This window comes from Astyanax mexicanus, chromosome 17, assembly GCF_023375975.1.
Source record: "Astyanax mexicanus isolate ESR-SI-001 chromosome 17, AstMex3_surface, whole genome shotgun sequence".
Taxonomy (NCBI): domain Eukaryota; kingdom Metazoa; phylum Chordata; class Actinopteri; order Characiformes; family Acestrorhamphidae; genus Astyanax; species Astyanax mexicanus.
This window is the reverse complement of record NC_064424.1, coordinates 20,260,001-20,286,296: the sequence shown is the minus strand read 5'-3', so window position 1 is coordinate 20,286,296 and position 26,296 is coordinate 20,260,001. Positions and strand designations below refer to the sequence as shown.

The 26,296-nt window shown below is 37.3% G+C and overlaps 2 protein-coding genes across 3 annotated transcripts in view; one reads left to right on the top strand and one right to left on the bottom strand.

Moving 5' to 3' along the window:
- Positions 1 to 1,131: 1,131 nt before the first annotated feature.
- Positions 1,132 to 15,466, top strand: frmd7 (FERM domain containing 7). Of its 2 annotated transcripts, XM_022667329.2 has the most exons (13): positions 1,187 to 1,277; positions 1,692 to 1,827; positions 3,688 to 3,792; positions 6,054 to 6,096; positions 7,268 to 7,346; positions 7,586 to 7,683; positions 8,953 to 9,070; positions 10,010 to 10,157; positions 10,372 to 10,467; positions 10,899 to 11,062; positions 11,197 to 11,265; positions 11,395 to 11,470; positions 12,831 to 15,466. In XM_022667329.2, the coding sequence occupies exons 1-13, from the start codon at positions 1,237 to 1,239 to the stop codon at positions 13,935 to 13,937; spliced, it is 2,280 nt and encodes a 759-aa protein (XP_022523050.2). In that variant the 5' UTR covers positions 1,187 to 1,236; the 3' UTR covers positions 13,938 to 15,466. The 2 variants fall into 2 exon arrangements, with proteins under 2 accessions (XP_049322366.1, XP_022523050.2); XM_049466409.1 differs by lacking the exon at positions 3,688 to 3,792 and having other exon boundaries at positions 1,132 to 1,277.
- A 540-nt stretch (positions 15,467 to 16,006) lies between these two features.
- Positions 16,007 to 26,296, bottom strand: part of stk26 (serine/threonine protein kinase 26) — a 27,577-nt gene continuing 17,287 nt past the window's right edge. Inside the window, exons 5-11 of the mRNA XM_007247041.4 lie at positions 25,519 to 25,676; positions 24,893 to 25,078; positions 23,564 to 23,709; positions 20,321 to 20,414; positions 20,165 to 20,227; positions 17,521 to 17,657; positions 16,007 to 16,211 (exon numbers count right to left, since the gene is read on the bottom strand). Coding sequence (XP_007247103.1) covers positions 16,196 to 16,211; positions 17,521 to 17,657; positions 20,165 to 20,227; positions 20,321 to 20,414; positions 23,564 to 23,709; positions 24,893 to 25,078; positions 25,519 to 25,676 — 800 coding nt within the window. The 3' untranslated portion in view covers positions 16,007 to 16,195. The remainder of the gene's footprint in view (positions 16,212 to 17,520; positions 17,658 to 20,164; positions 20,228 to 20,320; positions 20,415 to 23,563; positions 23,710 to 24,892; positions 25,079 to 25,518; positions 25,677 to 26,296) is intronic.

Sequence of the window (26,296 nt, the reverse complement as noted above, 5' to 3'; positions counted from 1 at the left end):
AGGGACAGTTCTTGTTAAGCCCAGAAGTGGCAGGCCAAGAAAGATACCAGAAAGGCAGAGAAGAAGAATGGTGAGAACAGTCAAGGACAATCCACAGACCACCTCCAAAGAGCTGCAGCATCATCTTGCTGCAGATGGTGTCACTGTGCATCGGTCAACAATACAGCGCACTTTGCACAAGGAGAAGCTGTATGGGAGAGTGATGCGAAAGAAGCCATTTTTGCAAGCACGCCAGAGGTGCTTGCAGAAATGGCTCCTTAAGGTATGCAAAAGCACACCTCAGGCGACTCTGTTTGTGGCGTGCTTGCAGAAATGGCTTCTTTTGCATCACTCTCCCATACAGCTTCTCCTTGTGCAAAGTGCGCTGTATCTAATAGCATGAGGACACTGGGCACATTCTAGTGATTTTCCCCAAAATTAATATTTTAAAAAGAAACAAATAAGATCAAGAATTAATTTAGGTAACAGGAATGAGTGTTGAGATTGACCTTCTCAGTCATAGTTTCAATAAGATCACATTTACAGAAAAACTAATGAGGGAATTTAACTTTGGTCTTCCCATGATCTTCAGAAGAACCAGCTGATGTCACTTCCTGTTGTAAATGTGACTTGTAGAATGTTCCAGATGTTTCAGATGGGGTAATGTGTGTGTTTTACGGTAACAGGAGTGAGTGAAACCCAGGGATACAAAAAAAACGTGTATTTTAACTTAAACATTATGGATTTATTATGAAAAAAATATGTTTAAAGCATACATGGGATTAGGAGTCAGACAACAATGCAAACGAATTACATCGGTGAAGGATTTTAATAATTATATTACATGGTAAAGTTTATAGTTAGAGAGTGGAGACCGGTTACAAATGCTATTTTTCAGTGGTAGTTTTAATATATATTTTTTTAATTACATATCTTACTTTTAAGTTTTACCATGTCCGTTTCAACAGGCGTGTGGGCAGTGACCTCCAGCGGCTCACTGAAGGAATTACAACACAGATAAAAAAATAATAATAATCATTTTGGATGAAAAAATATAGAACCTATAATTTAAATTCAACCAATTATTTTATTTCCGATAATCAAGCTCTTTAATTACCTCGGAATAATTTATTTGCAATTAAAAATCTCTCTTTTTTTTCTCTCTCTCTCTCTCTCTCTCTCTCTCTCTCTCTCTTTTAAACACACACACACACACACACGCACACAGAGTAAGAGAGAAAGAGAGAGAGATGTGGGATGTGGATCGTGGTTGTGTTTTGGGGTCATGACGGAAAAAAGTGAGTAAAATTAACATTTTATTTGATGTTTTTCTAACTGGTGTTTTATAATCTCTCTCCATTGATCATTTTCATGAATTTAATTCACACTTTTAATTAATTTTATTCAGATTATTTAAATCTAAACGCTGCTAATAAACACACAATTATTCCAGCAGTTTCTGTTTTGTATTTCTTTCTGGATTTTTTTTGTAAACTAAGCTTTTCTGGGCATGTTAATATTTCATTTAACTGTTTCAAATTGTGAAATAAACAGTGTATATTCATTAAGTTATAATAACCCCGTGTATAGGATAAATAATATATAATTCCAAAACTATTACCATTCAGCAGTCCTTCATTAAAGATGTAGGTAGATAGGTATGTAGGTAGAAAGTCACTTTCTGTGATTTTAATTGTATGTTATTGGTTCAGGGAGTTTCTCCTTGTGGGCATGAGGATGTCCTGCAGGAGAAAGCAGCTCGAGTCCTCACGCAGACCCCCCAGAGAGAACACACTCCACCTTCCTGTTGTGTTTCTGGATGACAGCGAGCACACGTTTGAAATGGAGGTGAGGAAGCTCTTACCCAACCAACAAACAAAGCTGTCACAATGTTGTCTACTTTTTATCAGTAGTCCTAAAATGTTGTCCACAGATTGCACCATTTACTCTGATAACTTTCCAAAATTACAATTACGTTCCATTACCTGCAAAAAGACCATATTATATACTACAGCTCTGCAAAAAAAAAAACGAGATCATTTCATTTTCTGAATCAGTTTCTCTGATTTTGCTATTTTTAGGTAAATGTTTAAGTAAAAGGAACATTGTTCCTATATGCCACTCCTGGTGCAAAGAAATCAAGCAGTTCAGCTTGGTTTGATGCTTATGATCATTCACCTTTCTCTTGATTGTATTCCAGAGGTTTTCAATTTGGTAAAATCAAAGAAACTAATTTTTACATTTTTAAGAGATCTGTTTTTTTTCCAGAGCTGTAATTTAGAGGGTATCTGCAGATCCTTAAAAAATACTTAAAAGATCTTAAATTTGTTCAGCTAAAAATGCCTTACTTTGTTTTAAAAAGTCTTGAGACTCTTTCTCTCAATGGTTTAAAAACATTACAATTAAATATAATTGTTTCACAATTTTCAAATTTCGTATGATAGTAAGAAAAAAAATAGCAAACAAAAATAGAACCACACTGTAGGCATGAATACCAGTTAGATAACCTCAGTTTTGCACTGGGTGCTTGTTTGTTTGTTCAGAACTGTAAACGTTTTTATATTTCAATTTGTTTTGTCAGAAAATGGAAGAATCTTTAGCATCATTCTCTAGTCTTAAATTGTCTTCACTTTAATTTACCCATACCTGCACTGTTTTTGAATATAGTGCATTCCAACATTGTGAGAACATTGTTGATACCAAGACATAGGGTTGTTACAAAGTGGTCACAATCTAAGCATGATTGCTGCGTAGATCAGCCTCTAGTTATGTGTCTGTGTGATGCAGCCTTGGCCTCAAAGCAGAGTGATGTGCAGACGGTGTGTGAGAAGTCTCCAGTAAAGCGTGTGTTTGCTGTATGACTCCATTATTCCCTGGTCTTCACTGGACTGGACACACATGCTGAGGGGCATTTAGTGCATCTAGAGTAGGCCACCGAACAATAAACTGACAAAGTGCAGGACGGAGGGGGCTTTCTGCTGAGTGACCAGGAGGAATGGCAGGGGGCACAGCAGATTAGTAATGAAGCTATTAAAAACAGGGGCAGTTCTGTAGTGTGTCAGAGCGTTCTATGCCTCCTAGGGCTCTAATGTAAAGGCCCAATTCTGTCTCCTTTATGTCTCTCCTTTTCCTATTCTTTATACTAACCTACTAACCACTTCTCCATGATAAAATTACATTAATTCAGTTTCTGTTCTTTTGTAAATACAGAGAACCACATCTAAATGATTGCCTGTGGTAATAAACTTAAACCCACTAAATCTGTGATTGACACAAACACAAGTAGGTTGGGTCCATGGATTCATATTGTTGGCTCCAAATTCTGACTATACAATCTGTGTTTTTCTGCAAAATACTTAATTTATCAGACCAAACAAAGCCTATGTTTTGCCAGTGTTTTATTTACCGGTTTTGGTGAACCTATGACCACTGCAGCCTCAGCTTTCTGTTCTTGGCTGACAGAAATGAAACCTACTGTGGTCCTCTGCAGTCTTTCCCAGGTAGCCTAATAAGTTAAGCCCAGAGTCAAGACCTGTCTAATGGGAATGTCCCTCAGCTCTTGTCTGATTGGACTGGTTAGGCTTTTGGCCAGTTGTCTGGCTAAACTGAGTAATTCTTACTTTGTGAAATACCCTCTAATCTGTATTTGCTGTGTATTTACTGTATTGAGTTACATTGTCAGATTATTTTATTGTATTTATTTTTTAGCAAAATGTACTTGGGAATGACTTCTTCAACAAGGTGTGTGGACATCTTAAACTTTTAGAAAAGGAATATTTTGGACTTGAATTTCGCCACCAATGCGGCAGTTATGTAAGTTATATATGCTATTAAAACTATACACATAAACACTGCCATTCAGAGGTATTTTAATCTATAAACAGATTGAACTAGTTTGATATTTACTCCACATCTTTGTTTTTGTCAAAATACCTGAAATATGGAATACTAGCATTAACAAGAAGTATTTAAAATAACAAAAAATCTTCAAATGAAAATTGATTTCAAACTTTTGAATGGCACTCTATACACTACCCCCCCATAATGACACTTTGTTCTTTGATATGCCCATCGGCCCCAAGAAACCAAGGTCTTAAAACATCACCAGCACCAAATTGTTAATTTTCGTTTACACATTATTGCTATGTCTTAATGTTATAGTGCCCTAAAATGTTACTGAAATGTATGCAAATACACTTAAATTAAATAAGTCTAGATTTAATGCTAGATTTTACACTGGGGAGTAGAGAGGCATATCAAATTTAAATGTTTTTGTTCCGAACATTACAGAGGGCAGAGTATATTGTGTGTGTATATGCTCCCTCTGTATATACAGAGAAATATACTGTATGAATCATGCACTTACATATAAACATAATGTGTGTTTAGTTATACACTGCTCAAAAAAATAAAGGGAACACTCAAATAACACAATAAAACTCCAAGTAAATCAAACTTCTGTGAAATTAAACTGTCCACTTAGGAAGCAACACTGATTGACAATCAATTTCACCTGCTGTTGTGCAAATGGAATAGACAACAGGTGGAAATTATTGGCAATTAGCAAGACACACTTAATAAAGGAGTGGTTCTGCAGGTGGGGACCACAGACCACTTCTCAGAACCTATGCTGTCTGGCTGATGTTTTGGTCAGTTTGGAATGTGGGTGGTGCTTTCACACTTGTGGTAGCATGAGACGGACTCTACAACCCCCACAAGTGGCTCAGGTAGTGCAGCTCATCCAGAATGGCACATCAATGCGAGCTGTGGCAAGAAGGTTTGCTGTGTCTGTCAGCATAGTGTCTAGAGGCTGGAGGCGCTACCAGGGGACAGGCCAGTACACCAGGAGACTTGGAGGAGGCCATAGGAGGGCAACAACCCAGCAGCAGGACCGCTACCTCCGCCTTTGTGCAAGAAGGAACAGGAGGAGCACTGCCAGAGCCCTGCAAAATGACCTCCAGCAGGCCACAAATGTGCATGTGTCTGCACAAACGGTTAGAAACCGACTCCATGAGGATGGTATGAGGGCCCGACATCCACAGATGGGGGTTGTGCTCACAGCCCAACACCGTGCAGGACGCTTGGCATTTGCCAGAGAACACCAGGATTGGCAAATTCGCCACTGGCGCCTTGTGCTCTTCACAGATGAAAGCAGGTTCACACTGAGCACATGACAGACGTGACAGAGTCTGGAGACGCCGTGGAGAGCGGTCTGCTGCCTGCAACATCCTTCAGCATGACCGGTTTGGCAGTGGGTCAGTAATGGTGTGGGGTGGCATTTCTTTGGAGGGCTGCACGGGCTGCATGTGCTCACCAGAGGTAGCCTGACTGCCATTAGGTACCGAGATGAGATCCTCAGACCCCTTGTGAGACCGTATGCTGGTGCGGTTGGCCCTGGGTTCCTCCTAATGCAGGACAATGCTAGACCTCATGTGGCTGGAGTGTGTCAGCAGTTCCTGCAAGATGAAGGCATTGAAGCTATGGACTGGCCCGCCCGTTCCCCAGACCTGAATCCGATTGAGCACATCTGGGACATCATGTCTCGCTCCATCCACCAACGTCACGTTGCACCACAGACTGTCCAGGAGTTGGCGGATGCTTTAGTCCAGGTCTGGGAGGAGATCCCTCAGGAGACCATCCGCCACCTCATCAGGAGCATGCCCAGGCGTTGTAGGGAGGTCATACAGGCACGTGGAGGCCACACACAATACTGAGCCTCATTTTGACTTGTTTTAAGGACATTACATTAAAGTTGGATCAGCCTGTAGTGTGTTTTTTCACTTTAATTTTGTGTGTGGCTCCAAATCCAGGCCTCCATTGGTTAATAAATTTCATTTCCATTGATGATTTTTGTGTGATTTTGTTGTCAGCACATTCAACTTTGTACAGAACAAAGTATTCAATGAGAATATTTCATTCATTCAGATCTAGGATGTGTTATTTGAGTGTTCCCTTTATTTTTTTGAGCAGTGTACATGTAAATACTCTTACAGACTATTTTTTTTATTATTATGTTTGCTTGTTTTGTATATACTTGTAAATGATGTGTGCATATTTTGTGTATGTATCCATAGGTATGGCTGGAACTACTGAAGCCTCTTACAAAACAAATTAAAAGTGAGTTTAAAGTATTTTCTCTCTTAATACCAATAATGTGAGGAGATTCCAGGTCAAATCATGTTCACATAGCTTGCCATCAGCTACCGGAGCCCTGATAGAGCACAATTGACCTTGCTCTCTCTGGATGGGTAGATGGTGCTTTTTCCCCTCATCACTCCAAAGGGTGATGTTATATGAATATATATTTTCTGTGAATATATACTTGTCTAGAAAAGAATTAGACTTCCCCACAATAAGGAGCACAAAAGCACCACATCGTAGAGGCTCTTAACAGCATTGCTCCAGAGATTTTCATGCAGGTTCATAACGATTAGATTGAGCTCTTTCAGGTCTGTGTTCAATTTTCTGTGTATTGCAAAACAGATTAAGGCAATTGACTTTTGTGAGAAAATCATGTCTACTTTAATATTCTACATGACCACCTTCCCATTGGAAAAAAATTGCCCTTCTTCCAGTATGAAGTTACCATGTTCCAAAGATAGACCAACTCACCCATTAGTTGCTAGGGTATTTAGGTGTGTAATTTGTCCTTTCATTTCTAGACTCACCCTGTACACAAACCTTTATAGATACAACATTGAGAATCTTAAAGATTTTGTACATGCACTCTACCACAAGAATGATGGACATTTGAACATCTTAAGCTGATTTTAAATAGAAAAATACAAATTATTACAACTTCAAAAAACATCTGAAAAGAACAGGTTCAGTTATGTACCTGTAATATATATTAATGTGATAAAAGGTCCCAGTCACACATTAACTTCAGTGTTTTTTCATTATTTTAGATGTGTCTGCATTGTAGATTAATACTAAAGTAAATTTTTTACCACTTGAAAGTATCCTCAATGCATTCGCAAATACCATGAAAAACATTATGATAAAAATGGCTCTTAAGAGGGAAGCCCAGAAAAGAAACATGAAGAGTTACCTCTGTTGAACAGGATTACTTCATCAGAACTACCTCATAAACTGCAAGTTAACAGCACCACAGTTAATAGAACCTATTTTAAGTTGTTTTAACACTTTTACGTTACTACACTAAGTTAGATTCCCTCTGTGTTCCTTCATAGTCTGGATAACTTTAGTATTCATTTACAATGAGGTTAATTCCAAAATAACTTTTGACTGGAACTCTCTGTTAATGCTGATTTTCTGTTCTTGACAGACACAAGTGACCTAAAGTTCCACTTCATTGTGAAGTTCTATCCTCCAGATCCAGGTCAGCTTCAGAAAGAACTAACCAGGTATGCTGTATTACATTCAAAATGTATTTACAAAGACCTTCCACTCTTATTTATTACCAATGGATGGATTACTAATGACTAATTAAATAAAAATCATATTTACACAGCTCTGTGTGTTACTGAGGTTCAGCTATGCTAACCTGGGTTGTGGCAGTTATTTTAGTTGTTTAAGCAGTATGTAAACATTACCAAAGCTCTATATAACAGAGTTCAGTGTGAACACAGTCTTCCTCTCACAGGTACCTGTTTGCACTTCAGATCAAACAGGATCTGTCAAACAGCAGCCTGACATGTAATGACAACAGTGCTGCCCTGCTGGTCTCTCTTCTGCTGCAGGGTATGTAGATATGTGTTCATTCTATTTAAAAGGTGTTAAAGGGTGGGATATATTGCTACTCCAGAAACGGCACTGTGTAACTTTGATGAAGCAGGACAGGACAGTGCTCACAAGAACTGCATAATGCTGTGTGATTTGTGTAAAATCCTGAAATATAGATCTACTCCCTTAGTTCCAATGCTTGTCTCTCGTCTTCTCCTTAAGGAGTGGCTCAAAGCATTAATTATGCACTGTAGAGGGAGTCCAGAAAAAAGAAATACCAATTCTAGTATAGTACTGCTTTAAAGCAGCATTATGTACACTAGCATTGTTAAATTAAAGCAACAGCTTCAAAATTGCTCAAAAATGTTGATCCTCCGTTGTAATAGGGAGAACTCTATATCTCTGCTGCTTCTGGATCATCTCGCTGCTAGAGCTTAGATTCTCTGCCCGAACTTGACCTGAACCGAGGCCTGACCTGAGATTTCCCACCACTTTCCTCGGACTGGGTCGAGCTCTGTTTGTTAATGCTATTTTTATTTTATATAAAGCTATGGCGTGATAATCACATTAGTTAAGTAACAAATTAAACTGTTTAAAAAAAAGTTAGAATGTTACAATCACGAAGCTTCATAAAGTGTTTTATATTCTTAAACATTTTTAATTTTATAAGAGTTGACAGGAAGATCAGTTTTTAATAAACATTGTATTAAATAATAGATCGATGTCTCTTTAGTGTTGCAGTGTTAATTAACATCATTCTGAACAGATTTTGCTCATTCAAACAGCCCAAAAACGCTTATAAAAAGCTCAGTTTTAAACGCTGTACTTGCTAAAAAATGTCTTGTTTAAATCGGGCTCGGGCTCACAAAAACAGTTTTTTGTTCTTCTTGCTGCTAACTACATTATATAATTTTGGAGAAGCAGGCAGGACAATTGCGTAATGCTGTGCAACCCAAATTACACTTATGCAAAATCCTGTAATATTTCTGTACCACATCAGTTTAAAATCCACATGCTTGTTTTACTATTAGTATCCATTCTGTATCTCTCAGCTTGTTCAGAAATGCATGTGTAAAGTGTGTCCATTAGTGGTGGCTCAATTACATTTCCCAACAGTACGTGGACCCCAGTAGCAGCAGGATCTGCTGCTAAACCAGTTTAAAATGTTAATGAGAAATTTTATTACATGGATATAGCTAAACATACAATACAACAAAAATTATTTTGTATTTTCATTAATCAAACTTTTATCTGGCATTTGATGGATGCCAAAATGATTTGTCACAGCTGAGATTGGGGATTACGTTGAGGAGCTGGATGTGCAGCACTTGGAAAAAAATAAGAAGTACATTCCCAACCAAGAGTGCCTCAATAAAAAGATCATGCGCTTTCATAAAAGACACAGGTGATGTAAAACCTTGGAATTTCTTGCACTGTAATGATGATGCAGATTTTTACACAAAACAGGTCCAGTTGTTTTTTTTCTTGAACCATTCAAATGTGTTTTGTGTTTTCTCATTATTATCTGCATTGTAAATCAATACTAAAGTCATCCAAACTATAAAAAAAACATGGAATTATTTAATACCAAACAAAAAAAGTTTTAAACAGCAGAATATGTTTTGATTTTTGAGTTTTGAAGATATTTTGGCATTTCCTCATTCAAGTTTATGTCATCTGGAATGGTTTTCAGTTAACAGGTGTGCCTTGTCAAGAGTTAATTACTTTAATTTCATGTGCTTGAAAGAGTCAGTTGTGAAGTTGTGAAGAGGTAGAGTTGGTATGCAGTGAATAGCTCTATTTGAGCAATCCATACTATGGCAAGAATTACTTAACTAAGTAAAGAACAAAAATGAAGGTCAGTCAATCCGAAAAATGTGAAGAACTTTGAAAGTATCCTCAAATACTGTCACGAAAACCATCAAAAGTGCTATGATGAAACTGGCTCTCATCAAGATTGCCCCAGTAGAATAATCAGAGTGACCAGCTTTGGAAACCACAGGTTAACCGCACCCCAGATAAGAGCCATCTAAACACTTCACAGAGTATTTTGGTTTTGTTTAACACTTTACAAGTTAGTACATGATTCCTTATGTGTTCCTTCATAGTCTGGATGACTACCATTAATTTACAATGTGGGAAAAAAATAAAAACACTGAATTAGAAGGTGTTTTCAAACTTTTGAGGGTTATATAATGAAGAGGTGACTCCTGTATGACAACGGTTTAACTGACATTAGACACCAACATATTAAATGTTCCCTTATGGAAATTCTTCAACCTGCTAAACACTAGTGAGTGAGTCAATACATTTTTCATAATTAAATCTTCTCTTTCTGTACCAGAGGTCAGACCCCAGCAGAGGCTGATTTTCAGTTGCTGGAAGTGGCTCGTAAATTAGACATGTACGGTATCCGTCCTCAAGCAGCGAGTGACGGAGAGGGTATGAGGATCAATCTGGCCGTGACTCATTCAGGCGTGCTGGTATTTCAGGTATAAACATTTGATTATGTTTTTTTTTTTTTTTTTATGAAAAATTACTGTTTGAGGTAAAGATTTTTTGACTGCTTTTTAAGTTATAGCAATTATATTCCTTGATCTGTCTGATCAAAATCTTAAGCTTAAAAAGACAGTATGGTGAATAAATTGCAGTATTATTTGGGAAAGTCCAGGTTAACATTTGCTAACTGCTTTTTCCTGTTCTCAGAGAAACACCAAAATCAACACCTTCAGTTGGGCCAATATCCGCAAACTGAGCTTCAAGAGGAAGCACTTTTTAATAAAACTCTATGCAAAGATTGTGGTAATGTTTTTTATCATTATTATTATTTCTTCAAAACATAATTGAGTCTGCTATAAATTCGGTGAAATATGCAACACTTCAGGCTACTTTCACATTACAAGCCACATTGCTAAAATCAGATTTTTTTGCTCAGATCGGAATCGGCTATCTTGACGGTTTGCTGTTTTTGCAGCTATAGCTGCACAGCTGCACCAAGAGATGTGTGGGTACGACAGAGAAGCATGTAGCGAATGCACAAAATCAAAAAGATGCGTGAATTCCGATTTGACCGTTCACATTCATGTTGCATGTCCATGGATTGGATACGTTCACACAGCCAAGAAAAAAATCAGATCTGAGCCACACTAAGCTAAAAAATCCAATTTTAGTCACTTCTGCCTGGTAATGAGAATGTAGCCTATGTGGCTTAGTCTTTGCATGATCTTGCACAGCCTTCCCATAAGGACACAGTGGAGTTTTCTATGGCCAGCCGAGATGTCTGCAAGGCCTTCTGGAAGATGTGTGTGGAGTACCATGCTTTCTTCCGCCTCTCGGAGGAGCCTAAAGCTCGCCACAAGTCTCTGATCTACAGCAAGGGCTCCTGTTTCAGATACAGGTCAGACCTGGACACGATACAGCCCACTGCATCATCCCCACCCTTCCATCCATCAGGTTTACCATTAAATCATAAAACCATATTCCTTAACAGTTGATCTAACAGTTTTTCCCAATAACATCCCATATTTGCAGTGGCAGAACTCAGAAGCAGCTTCTGGACTGTGTGAGAAGAGGAGAAAGAAAGAACTTACCTTTCGAGAGGTGAGCTGAGCTAACGTTTCTGTCTGAAAAAAAAAAATAAATAAAAAATAAATAAATAAATAAATCACCAAGTGCATTTACACTGAGTCAATGTATATCTATAATAGTCATCCTGGTTTTCTTATACAGGAAGTATTGTAAGGCGTACTACGACACAAGGCAATGCAGATCCTCTCCTGACCTGCTCACTGATGTCTCCAAACAGGTACTAGATGCTCTGGTTAGGATTTTTGAGTTTAATATATTAGATAAATGGGATATAAGTTAATATATTCCTATAGAAGCAACTGTCATTAGCAATGAACAAACGTAAAATATTGTCATGGACAGAGCAGATGGATGAACAGGGTTCATACACTTTTTAACCAATACATTTCTATGACTTTTCTATGCCTTTGAGGCAAATTTTCATTACCAAAACATCAGTGAAGACAACCAAAAAGCAACTAAAACTATAATCAAAATCAATTATAGTAGGCCTAAAATTAATCTTATAAAAATGCTGACACAATCTTTAATAATAAAATGTCTGTTAGATCCTGAGCGCTCCATTGTGTAGGGCTAAATTACTGAATTTACTCTGATCTGCTGTTTTTGTTAGTTTAAAATAGATTTTCTTCATCGATAAACGGAACAAAGATTTGTAGACCTAATTTTTATGACTTTTCCAAAACTTTCTGGGTATTTTTATTTTTTCAAAATTTATCCAGGCCTGGACATTGCTATTTTCAAATTCCATTACTTTTCCAGGTTTATTATGACTGTACAAACCCAGATGAACCTTGGCAAACTGACTGGAATTTTTCATCTTTTGGCTGAATTTAAAATCACAGTTATTAATGGATCAATAGAAATGCATTTCTAAAAATTGAATAAAGTACTACAAATAAAAAAAAAATGCTCTAAAAATGGGGTTGGAGATAATTGGAAATGACCGAAATAAAAAAATGGAAAGGACTAAAATGGGTGGTGGTGTACAGTTGTATAATACTTAGAAGAACATCATATTAGAGTAAATATGGTCATTTCACATACAGCCATGCCACCTCGAAACCTTAAGCTGTAAGCCATTGGATCTGCATGATATTTAACTGTATTGGAACTAGTGGCATAGAAGTTTTGGTAAGGTAACTGCAGTCTTGTTTGTCCCCTCCTGCTTCCTTAAAAAGGTAGAGAACATATATCGAGAATAAGTCACAGGTTAAAGGATAAAAAAAATCATTGCTCTCTCAGTCCTAGTGTGATGCTGGTCAGCATAGGCGTCTGTTAGCTGTTGTATATCATAGCTGGGTTGCTGTGCTTTCCTCTGTGCGGATCGGCTAGCAGTGATGCTGCATCAGCGGCAGGTCTATGAGAAGCAGCGGCTGGCATGTCTGGGGACATTACTAGTGATGCTGGGAGTCTATATGAATGCGGACTGGGTAATTGTTCTTCCAAACTGAGGTAAAATTGGGTAAAAATATAAAAAATATATTTTTCATCCTGGTTTAGAGGACAGAAAAATATACTAAATAGGAAAACTTAACCAAGATTAGAAACCACTATCTTAAATTTTTGTTTTACAGGCTTATGAACAATCCTGTGGTTTCCCTCATGCTGGCTGCACTCAGGCCAGCAAGCGAAGCCAATCAGCTACGGGGGTCCTCGTCTCTTCTGAAGTGGAGCATCCACAGGTTCAGCCCTCGCAACTCTCTTCATCTGCACAGTCCAGCTCTTCCTCCTTCTCTGCCACTGAAATGGGATGTTTGAATGCCTTTGAAGCCCCTCAAAGTTTACCAAGACTTCTTGGGGAAGACTGGAGGACTCGATGCAGGTTCACTGGTGAGACCAACCTGCCTCAACGGGGCCGTCTTCTGGCCAACACTCAGCAACTGGTGCTGCTCTATCCCGGTCCCCAACATCCGCAAGCTTGCCTGGGGCTGCAACCTATATTTCCTGTGTACCCACTCAGCTCCTCTTTGTCTCTGAGCCACCCTGGGTCTCCACTCTTGCTATGTCGCTGTGGTCATATGGCCCATTGCGTTCAACCCTCCATGCAGGCTTGTTTCTTGGATGATGTCATCAGATCCTCCAGCTTCTCTGGACCATCAACCCTGTCCCCAGCCCTGGTGAGGCGACAGAGGCAACGGTACGGAGGGTTGGGTCTGGGATTTGGTCTGCCCCATGGTCTGGGGATGGCACCAGGGCTGTACATAACAAGCGCAGTTGCTGACTGTGGAGGCAGGGGTGGCCTGGACTTAGGCCGCGAAGAGCTGGGCCATTTTAGTGACGACTCAAGCTACCAAACAGGCCTGCCACGTCGTTCTCTGAGCCAGTCGGACATGAAGCTTCTGAAGCAGCCGGCTACTGGCACCCCAGCCTCTGAATTCAGGCCTCTGGGGCACTACCCCCACTTGTCCCGGAGGCAGAGTCCAGCCCGGCCTACCCACCTGCCCCTACAGTCATCCCAAGGACCTGAACAGCCAGCTGGAGGAAGCAAACCGGAATTAAGCCACAGTGACTCTGATTCAGACTGTCCATACTTCTGTCCTGGTCTAGGCAGGATGGTGCGTTCAGTGCCACTGGCACGGATGCGCATTTCGTCTGGAAGCCTGCAGCTGGACGAGGAGGATGAGGATTCAAATGATGGACAAAGAGCCTCTTCCACCACAGCATCCAAATGCATGTCCTGAGAAATCCTTGTGCATTATGCTGTTCAAAAAGACCAGTAGGACCAGTATTGAAAGTTTCAGCATAACTTGTGATGTGATGTGGACAGATAGTGTCACAGTTTGGATGGTCCCTACAAAATTAAACCATTTACAGCTCTGGAAAAAAAAAATCAAGAGACCACTTCAGGTTCTGAATTAGTTTGTCTGATTTTGCTTTTTATAGGTATATGTTTGAGTAAAATGAGCATTGTTTTTTTTTTTTTTGTTTTTTTATATAAACTATGGACATTTTTCCCAAATTCCAAATAAAAATATTGTCATTTAGCAACTAGAAACCAGATATTCATTAATAGTGCGCCTTTGAATACAATGTGCCTTATAGTCTGTAAAATACGTTAAATTTCTATTTTAGGGACGTTTGTTGAAAGGAATTTAGGGGAAAAAAAACTGATCACACTTTCATAATTTACATCTTTATTTGTCAAACCAAACCAAAAAGTAATTCGTAACAGTTGAAGCAAAAGATAAACGCCTATAGAAATATATGATACAGCTTCAACAGAAATCTGTGTAGCAATTTCAATAACATTTACAAAAGCTTAGAGAGAACATTTACAAAACCTAGTTTTGTATCTACATTTTCTTAAAAAAAAATCTACCAAACACCTTATTGCTCTCAAACCTCAGACAGTCTGGCAACGTGTGACATCCTTTAAAGCTTTTAAAGATATAACAACAACAATTACACCTGACAAATACATACAGAATTGAACTTTAGGCACAACGGGATGTTGGCATAGTTTCTCCCAGCCAACAGGAGCACTGATGACCTCACCACCATACCAGTAATGGCACCCTTACGTTTACTTAAATGCTTGGCGAAAAAAAGATCCCTCTTAATAGGAAACTTCTGTTTCATTACATCATATGAAAACAAAATAAAGACTATCCCAAATAAAACATTTCCTTTTTTTAAAAGCCTGATATCCGTCCAAGTTCCTATGCCGCTGCTTATATATGGAGCTCCCATCTACTGAACTATAACTGTAGGGTATCCATATATAAATAGATGTTTCTCTGCTGGATGGAGGCACACTTTCCTTCTTGAGATAGAACAATTTAAAGGAAGTGGAATGTGTGTGCAGAGTTCTGAAATTCAAAAAGTATATATATATAAAAAAAAATCGCCTCATCCAATACAAAGTGTGTGCAGTGCATTTCCTTCAGAGTTACAGTATATCTCCCACTGCATTTATATATAAAAAAATAGCTCAGAAACTGCAAAATATTATATAAAAAAGGGAACAGAACAAATACGGGGCAAAGTATGAAATCAGAATGGGGCATTTTAATCCCTCCTTACTTAGGGAACAGAAAAAAGTAATTAAAGTAACAAAAATATATTGCCAATTTCCAAGTACAAAACTATTTTTAAGAAACTTTGATCTTGAGTGTCAAAAATGGAAGCTTCTTTTGCACAGCAAAGTCCCTCTCCCATAACTTGACCTCGTGTGCCAAAGGCACAATTTAAAAAATAATAATAATAATAATAGTAAAAAATAAAAAAAGACTAGTCGCGGGACGTTTTTTTTTTGCCTTCTCTTATTTGATTGCTTTTTCTAACTGAGGTATTCTATGTTCTCTTTGACATGATATGAATATGAAGGTTATCCCATACAGCAGTTCTGTAATGCTACAAGTAACAGTGTGCAGAGTGTAAAACAGAAATTCTCCCCTCATAAAAAAAAAAAGAAAAAAAAAAAGACATTGAGTTTGTATAGTCCACCTCCCACACATAAATATTACAGAGAGAAGCTTAAAATAAACAGCTATTGCATCGGGTCAAAAAAAAAAATATATATATATAAATGTGTGAACTGACTCCTGTCTAATGCTCAGTGGAAAACCAATAAGGATGTTTGTGACTCTTGAATCTCTCAACATAAAATACAGCCTAAAATAAGAGTACACTCACACACACGTCATTGGGCACCAGCTGAAGGCTAAAATAAAAGCACATGGCAAAATTATATAAATACAATTAAACAAATATATATTTCTATCTTTGGGAAAAAAGGAAATTCCTTTTGGTTTTAATAGTGTGTGTGCAACCCGCGTCCCTCCTGTCCCTGTATGTAAAGAGGGAGCGTGAGTGTGTTTGTGTGTGTATGTATGTGTTCATGTTCAGTGAACAGGAAGAGCTGAGATTGTAGAAGCCTGACGAATTGTTCAGTCATCCAGCTCCGTAGTCGTCTGTGTGCCTTTATTCCACAGCCAAACTAACTCACAGAGAACCTGCAGATTTAAAAAAGAAAGAAAAGTGATTTTTTTTTTTCTAAAACATGCATGTTCTGGAGTAAAAGCTGCAGATGGGAAAATAACAAAGCTAAAACTACTAAGCAATCTTTGAATCAGCTTTTACACACGACTGCACACAATACTATGATTGTAAATAAATTCACACCAAATCCAAATCGTTTTTAGGCTGTTCACACTATCACACTGTCCACACTATTTTAAAATGTGACCTATATTCATCATTTGTTTGCTATTTGTATTTAAGTTGAAAGTCAAGTTGGATGGATGTAAAGATCTCATAACATTTATTCTGGCAGCTTAGGCTGAGTTGATATTGGGTATGTATTAGGTTTCCAAACCACATATGAAAATATCAAATACCAAATTCGCATTGCCACAAACATCTATCTCCCTGATGAAGAAGAAGATCGAATTTGAGACACTTTTCAGCTGTGTGATCACAGCTCTTATCACAGGAAGAAATGGTAGCACATCCAGGTCCAGAAAGTAAAAATCCACCCTTATATTTTTGTTTCAATCACCTGGATGCTAAGCAGCAGTAGAGTCATCCATGCAGCTGGAATGAAAGCTGGGGTAGATTTTTTTTTTTTAATAGCACATTTATAAAATCAATCAGATTTCAATTCTACACATATAGGTGGCCCATAACTACACTGAAAATACCAGAATAAAATTGTCTTTGCTGATAACACATTTAAGGCACATATGACAATCTGGAATAGTTAAGACTGCTATCTAGGGGTGCGTGATATCATATCGTTCGCAATAATATCGCCAACATTTTTTAATATCGCAAACGATTTTTATTATACCCTAAAATATATCGGCCCAATTTACCCACCCCTAATTATCACATCAGGGTTTTTTGCTCTTTTTAGCAAAAGCAAAAAAAAAAAAAAAAAAAAAAAAAAAAATCACACTGTTCTCATTTCCCATTACCTAGTTCTTTAGATTGGCACCACCACGTGGAGTCAAATTTGCAACGAGCATTAGGGAGTTTAGATGGCATATGCGTCAATAGAAATATCAATATTTGATGCCACATATTGATAATGCACTCCAGAGAAAAAAATATCTAAATATTGGAATATCAATATTTTGTGCACCCATATTTGGGACGCTGTGCTTTTTTATTTGCATTACTGTTTTGACTGTGGAGTCGAAAATAAAGCAAATAAAGAATATAGTGTGACGCTTTTATTTGCAAGTGCAAATAAAAATGTTAAGATACACGAGGAGTGTGTAGGTATGCGTGCGTGCGTGTGTGGAAAGAAGGCAAACTGACCTCTGCACTCTCTCTAGGATGTGACTGATCATCCTGTCTGTAACCCCAGGACAGACGTCTTCAGCAGCATGCAGACTTTTCTCCAGGTCTTCAATCACACTCCTCTTCACATCCCCGTCCCTGTGCTGCAGCTTCAGCTAACAGAAATGACAGAATGAAAATTAGCAATTACTATCATTTTATACTATGATCAACTGCAAACCTACAGGGATAAATCATGTTATATTTTATTACTTTAATTCTGTGATGAGCAATGCCTCAACCTACAGTCACTTTCGAATGCATCATAATAACATAGTGGCATTTAAAAATAATATCATGAGAAGACTAAGCACATTCTAGTGATTTTCCCAAAATTTGTATTTTAAAAATAAACAAATAACATCAAAGAATAATTTAGGTAACAGGAATGAGATTGACCTCCTCAGCAATAGTATAATACAATATGAGGGAATTTTATTTTGGTCTTCCCATGATCATCTGAAAAACCAACTGATGAACTTTCTGTTGTAGATGTGACTTGAGGAATGTTCCAAATTGTTCAGATTGGGTAATGTTTTACACTAAGACGAATGAGTAAAACACAGGAACAACCAAAAATTTGTATTTTAACTTAAATATTATGGATTTATTATTAAAAAATATATTTTAAAAGCACAGATGGGATTTGGAGTCACACAACAATGCAAAAAAAAACATCTCTGAAGGATTTTAATAATTATTTTTCAAGGTAAAGTTTGTAGTTAGAGAGTGGGGAGAGGAAACACATCCTATTTTTTCAGTGTTCCAAGTAGTTTTTATACATTTTTAATTACATATCATACTTTTGAAATCAGGTCAATGTACAAGACACTAGTTGTTGTGTGTGCACATTTATGTATGTAATTTCCTGGGGACAGAAATGGCACAGATTCGGTGGAATGGCCCTTATACAAACCTAAACTAAAAAATATATAAATATATTACTACATGTTTGTAATACATATAACCTTTATAATATAATAACATATTTGACATTTGATATTACATTGTCTTCAGTTGTGCTTTGTATCAGTGATGTTTAGTTTTAACACATAAAATAAACCATCTGAACATAGTACTGTGGAGAGAAACGGACCACAAATTAAAGCCACTAAATTACAGCATACAAATGCATGCCTACATGCTATTATCAAGATAAATGTTTAGGTGGTCAAATAAACATATCAGCTCTAAATATATTAAATGTATTTCTCACTCTTATCTACAGTGGTGACACAAATGAAGAAGCACTCTGCAAATCTTACCACAGTACCTTTTAACTTAGTAAAACAATAGTAAAATTTTGTGGATTTACACAGGTGTACACCCACAGAGATGCAAAAGCTGACTGAGCAAAGTACACACTGATTTTAAAAGAGCTGGAAAACCCTAGGAGTCACCTGCATGGGATGTACTGATCTCAGGTGTCAGCAGACATTTAATTTAACATTACCTGCCATGAGTTAACACTGAAGCTTTACAATAAACTGAATTATCATTATGGAGATGTGAAGTTTCATGAAAAACACATTAAAAGAGCTGTGATAACGTTGTGAAATACACCAGCATAATCACGACAAAAGGCTGGAGGCAGAGCGAGGCTGAGCATAGTACACACACACCAAACTACTTTTTGGCCTGGACAAAATGAGTGCAGAAAAGAAAAGAACCAAAAAAACTTAAGGAGGTTAAGCTAAATTAGGATTGTAACTGATAAAATCTATATCAGGATACTTAATAACATTATCACGGTATCAGAATCTCATGTTTTTTGCCTACATCATGCAGCCCTAGTTACCACTCATATGAAAAAGCTCAGATAATCATATTTTCACAAAATGACTGCAGTACCATTACAAACACAAAAAACATGAACAATCAATCAAAAAACTAAACTAAAGAGCAGTTGTCCATTAGCACTGTAAAAAATGGGACTCCTGTATCCTGTATTCACTCGTTCATTTTAATAATTTAAATTAGACTTAAACACAGATTAATAAACATAGGGACTACTGTAGTTTTTGCACTAAAAGGCACACCGGATTATAAATTGCACTACGAATAAACGTTTATTTTCTAGTTTATTTTCATACATAAGGCGCAACTGATTATAAGGCACATTATGCAACATTAGTAAGGAACAGGGGTGTCGCCATGTTTTCCTTCTAATAGCAGCTAATCGCTAGCGCTAATGCTGTCCAACATCACGACACTGAGGAACCCTGAGTGTTCCAGTAAGCCAGAGCGATATAAGTGAGTTAGCGGTTCCTCCCACGTAGCTTGTTTAAACACGCATGCTATAGTTCGAAATACTCGCCTCTAAATGGAAAAGGATCTAGCGCTTAGTAGCTAATGCTAGCCGGGGTTAGCAGCAGGCTACAGACTGATAATACTAACCTCTGAACGGCAAAAAAAAGAGCTAGTGCTTAGCGGCTATTGCTACTACTGCTCCAGTCTCGTGATGGAGAAACTTTACTAAAACTCCTGTATAATGTTCTACTTCAGCAGAACATAAACACAGGGTGCACCGGATAATAAGCTGCACTGACTATTTTTGGAAAAATTAACTGATTTTAAGTGCGCCTTATAGTGCGAAAATTATGGTAAATAGATTGTTCCTTACCTCAGTAAATACCGGACCTATGACTGTGGCTAAGCTGGCAGATTTTTTCTGTACCTCTTGGTCCTGCAGGCAAGAGAAAGAGGGAGCTGGTTTCAGTTCAGTGTAGTGACAATAAGCTTGTACATTTTTATTTACTATCATTTAAACAACACAAACCATTCCATTGGACTGATTGTCAGGTTGCTTCTTCTTTCGGACAGTGGTGAAGGACCACTCGGGGGATGAGTCGCTGTCCTTACTGCTGGACTCCCTGTAAAATCAAGAAGACCACAGAGGTTTTTAAAACACATTTTAAAAAGAAAGATAATCTGCTTGTCCTGAGTGTGGAAGCTGGTGATATGGTGAAAACATTCTATCATGATATTTAAACACATTATGTAATTTCAATTTCACTATTGTACTGTTTTTTCTTCTAGTTGTTTTTTTCCCTTACCATTGTGTTGTACTTGTACTGAACCATGAAGTCTAAACAGCACTGAGCCATGACTTTATGAACTGATACACTCCTACTAATGATATCTACACTAGGAAAGCATACTGTGAGACACTATAATGCAATTTATCACAATAATATTAGTATCAGCTGCCCAGCCCTAACTGAGCAAATAAGTAAATGCAGCTTTATTTAATGACGTCATTTGTAGCTTTTTGCTTTCACATCCTTTTGTGATGTTCTTATCTTGGAAACTTGTTTCACGATAATAGTAAACATATGCAGCACTATTTACAACCACACTAAGTGTGCAAAAGCCACAATGCCACAGTGTGGTCACATGGCCAAAGGCTGAAGAATCTATGATGCTGAGAATGTTCAGTAACTGTTTAGCTCTGGCATACTGGGTCATTCAGTAATTTGATTAAAAATGCTGTTTACAATAACTAACAAACAATAGGCCTAACGTTTTATTAAATAAACTATCTGTAACCCCAATCAGTTCCACCTTACTATTTGCCAAACATCATTTTAGTTTTTGTATAGGACTTCTGGGCTTTTGGTGCAACAACTATTTGTGCTACATATATTTTTTGGGCTGTAAAATGGTGCTAGAATTTTAATGAATAATGAATAAAACTATTGTTTATCAATAAACACATACATAAACAACTCAAAGCATTTTGACAGTAATATATAAAGTACACTACAGTAACTCTTAGAATCAGAGACATTTTTTATTGTTTGATATTTGTTTTTTGCCTAAACTTTTTGCCTAAAAATGCCAAAGAAGCCATAGTCATACATACCATATTAATTGTCAGAAGATCCTAGGCTACCTAAAAGAGTCTTAAATGTCTTAATAAGGTGCACTGGATTGTAAGGTGCACTGGATTATAAGGCGCACTATCAATGAACGTCTATTTTCGGGTCTATTTTCATACATAAGGCGCACTGGACTATTAAGGCGCATTAAGCGACACTAGTAAGAATGCATAGTTAATAAGGATTTTGCCATATTTCCCTTGTAACTCAGCAGGTTTTTCAAATGTCAAATGAGCACTGGATATTATTATACACAGATTTGTCATCTAAAAATCTGTTTATGCAAGTAAAATGCCTTATATTTATTTATAGTAAGCTTAGAAAAGAACATTGGTTACCTCCTTTAAATTGCTTTAGATTCAACTTTGTATGATCATCAGGTCCCCACATCTTACCCAAATCTCATACCATAGCCTGGGGTGCAAACTAATGATAACGCCCCTAAATGAACCTGATTAAAAAAGACAAAGTGGTTAAATGCCTTTAACTACCAACCCACTTGCCAAGTACAATTAATAAGAATGTGACTGCACCTTTATGGAACATGCTTGTTCCGTAACTGGCACAAACCAAACCCCACTTTCTTTATCCCTCATATAAATGGAGCTCTACACCACAGTGGCCTGGACTGTGAATGATAATATTCCAGTATAGAAGACTTAAGTTGATCTAAAACTAACCAATAAGTGTACTATTAGTAGATACTGTTGGGAATTAACAGCAACTTTACAATCCATTATGCATTATAGCAGAAACATCATGGTAGGGAAAGGTATGATAAAATGCTATAAGTACAACATATGTTTTTCTTATTACTGTAAAATTGGACGTGTTTAAGGATGTTATGGAATAATTAGGTTATCTGGCATCTCTACTATCAGATGTACAATGTGTACTTGTAACAGGAATGCAACTCTCTCCATCTTCAGTGATTATATACAGCATTATATACTGGTTATATAAAAAATAATAAAATAAGAGGCATAATTCTCCAACACCACATTTGTATATACTTAATGTTCATATTATAGTCTCAGACTAAAAGTAGTCTCCCACATGTAAATGTTAATGAATACAGTTACATAAATGTGCATCTGGCCTTGAGCTTATCCACAATACACCGCTACACTAAGAGTTCTGGAATGTTGATAGAGGGTAAGAGCTAGATCCGAAGATGACGCTGTCTATGGCATAGCATCAGTGTGGTCAAGGCAAGCTCTTGAGATAGCAGCAGTAAGTGGACGAGCATTGTTGGGACAGCCCACCAGAGTGTGCATTTAGAAAAGAAAGGACCAGTGGTAGCAGGACCTTATTAATGTATAATTGGTCTGTCAAATCACCAAAGACCAAAAGGTCATCTGCCATCTAAGAAATTGCTCTCTATATGAGCCTGAATCAAGTTTAAATTATCTGCATGGATCATGAGGTCAAAACTACCCACCAATTTTTATTCCTGTCAGTTGATCCTTTTTGAGTTCAACTATTTTTTTGACATTGAGTATTGTCAAAACATATACAATAGTGCTGGCGTTATGACTGAAAATGTATATCACAGTATCTTTCAAGATTCTGACAGTTTCACATATATCACAGCATTTTTTATTTTTTTACATGACTGGAGTATATATATATATATATATATATATACATATATATATATATATATATATATATATATATATATATATATATATATATATATATACACACACACTGGTATATATATAATATAAAACAATAAGACTTTAAATGAAGGCTTTGATTACTATTGGGTTAGGCATCCAATGAAATCAAATCAAATCTGTATTTGAACAAATACAGTGAGTGAGGCCTGAAATCATCAATAGATTTTCTTGATTTTTTTTTCGTTCCACTTTGTTGCTCTGTCTACTCTCTGGCTTTTTTTATTTAGTCATGCAATGTTTCTGAATTCAATTAGAAATTACCAGAAGTTAGCCAACATGTCAAATGATATACAACGAATATGACTGTGCTGAAATCCACAACAACTGCGTTTAAGTTCCACTGTGTCACAGCAGCTGCAGGCATACTGTAAATATCTATAATTATTTGCTAGAGAAACAGGGTAGTGAATGACACAGTAGATTAAAGAAGAAGAAAAAGACTCGCAGGTTACTCACGAGTCAGAGTCTGAACTGGATTCTCCATCACTGTGGCCTTCAGCTTTCCAGCGCTTCAGCCTGTCTATCAGCTCTGTGAGGTAGGATGTCTTCTTGGCATTCTTTACAATGAACTTGTGCTTCAGGAGCTCCTTTGCTGTTGGCCTCTGGAATTCAGAAATGTATAAAGTTAAAAAACGTACACTGCTCTGTTACATTTAATCTGCAATAATACAATATTAGGTGTGTCTTAATAATGCACACTTTTTGTTCATTTCTTAATAGCCTTATCTACACTAAAATATACTGCAAGGTTCCCTGATGTAAAATGATTAGTAAAGCCCCGATCCGGACAGGATTAGTTTCTCAGGGGGTCCTGGGGTAATTTTTCTTTTATGGGGGGGTCCTCTGTGATTTTATTCCTGTCTGTAATGAGCATGTATGTGTTTTTCTGAATTACTTATTGTTTTTTTTTTACTGAAATCTGTGGTCCTCCGTTAATTTTAGTCACATCCGGGCACACATTTCTGAGTTTCATTCCCTCATAAAATAGCTATTTGTTCACTGCTATGCACCATAATTACACTTTGGGCGTGTTTCCACGGAGATCCACATAAAAACACAACAGTGAGTGAAAATGAAGGAGCTACTGAACACCTGACCGAGGAAAGGCAAAAAAAAACTCACTGGTCCTCCTGTTTTTTCCAGATGCAATAGTTTTATTCACAGAGTAGAAGTGTAAAATATTTTACTCAGACGTCCCCCGGAGAAACTAATCCCATCCGGATAGGCCTTAAGGGTGTAATACTACATACTAGAGTCACATTTAGGTTTGCAGCCTTTTTTCTTTTTCAGTTACAAACAAAACTTTTAAAACTGCTACAATTACCAGAATACAATGCAAATCCAATGGTGTACAAGTGGCACACATACTTGTTAAATAACCATATTCACACCAGTAACATTTTGTCACTGTCCAATGAAAAAAAACTATCTCCATTTCCTGCAATTATTAAGCATTAATGAGTCAACCTATCTACATTATTGGACCAATACAAATTCTCCAAAATGATCTGAAATAAAAATAAAATAAACTTCCACTAAAAGTTAAAATGGTTTTTATCTCTCTCCAGTAAAGTTGCTATTCTGGAGATGCATATTTTAATTGAAACAGCAACGATATATTGAATACATTAGATATTCATATAAACATATTCTCCTAACAACAGTCTGTAATCCCTCTGCCAAATCTGTACAAATACACGTTCCATTAGACCAACAGTTAATTGTGGTCAATTCTCTACTTTATGGAAGTCTAAGCAGTAGCCAGTAATTAGTATTTGTGCTTACAAACGTAGGGTCTTTGTTCAAACAGGAGTCCACAAACTCCTTGAAGGATTTGGAGAAGTCGCCGTTGAGGGTGGGGGGTGTGTTCTTAGGGATGTGGAAGAGAACACGCATGGGATGCATGTCTGAGTTTGGTGGCTCTCCCTTGGCCAGTTCAATAGCGGTGATCCCCAAAGACCAGATATCAGCCTGAAAAGAAATCATGGAACAGCAATCAAGACAGATTTTACACCATATTTTACATATTTAATTTTCAATATGTACTTCAAAATCAGCCACCCACTGACCCAATGTTTTAGATTAATCAGAAAGCAAAAGAGCAGTCAGTGATTGCTTTTAAGGCGACATACTATTTTCTATGTGATGATTACAGGGCATTGTGAATGAAGAAATTAACCAACTGAAGCTTTAATAGCCACTATTACTTGCTTAAAGTGATTGAAACCCATGTTAAATGCTTAGAGGTCATGTGAAATGGAATGCAGTTAGTGTGTTACTGTAAAAAAAAAATGTACAAGGCAGGAGGTGCAGGGTTGGGAACCACTGGCTTAATCTGTTAACTGGAAGCAACAAAATGAATGCACAACTAATACAAGTGAGCACAAACAGTGTGAGATCTAAAGTCTTACTTTAGAATCGTATGCAGACTGCTGGATGACCTCTGGGGCCATCCAGAAAGGCGTTCCCACAAACGTCTCCCTTTTGATCTGTGTGTCTGTGAGCTGTCCCGCCACACCAAAGTCCGCCAGCTTCACCTCACCAGACTCTGACAGCAGCACGTTGGCAGCTGGAAAACCACACATACATTAATATCAGGCTTTAGACATGAGCAACATACATGCAGTGTAGGAACTAAAAAAAAAATGTGAAAAGAAAAAAATTTACTTTGCCAAAAGAATGTTACACATTTGTAACTATGGTTGGGCAATATATTGCATTGTTATCTATGGAATTACAAATACTAATACTTTAACATTATGCTGAAGGTTTTCATCATATCGAATCATATATTATGATGCCATTTCTCTGAAACCTACAGAGATAATATGAAATACAATTGAGGAAAACTCTCTGTCTGTCTATAATCTGATACAACTCCAAAGTTGTGTAGAGTACCAAAGGCTTTAGAGAGGTTTTGGGCTAACTTCTAAACCACTTACAGTCCCATACATGCTAAACTCAACTGCCTTAACTAGTGGAAAACCACTAGTTTGGGTTAATCACAGATTTGTTTGTTTGTAGGGGTGAAATTGGCAATTACGTAATTTCTTTTCTGTCATTAAGAGCCAATAGGGGGTCCCTGTAGTCATGCCTGTGGACAGCGTGGCAGTGTTAGTTGGGAATGGGAAAGAGATGTTTTATTTATTTATTTTAATTTTACAGACTGAAGAAAGCTAAATAAGTGAG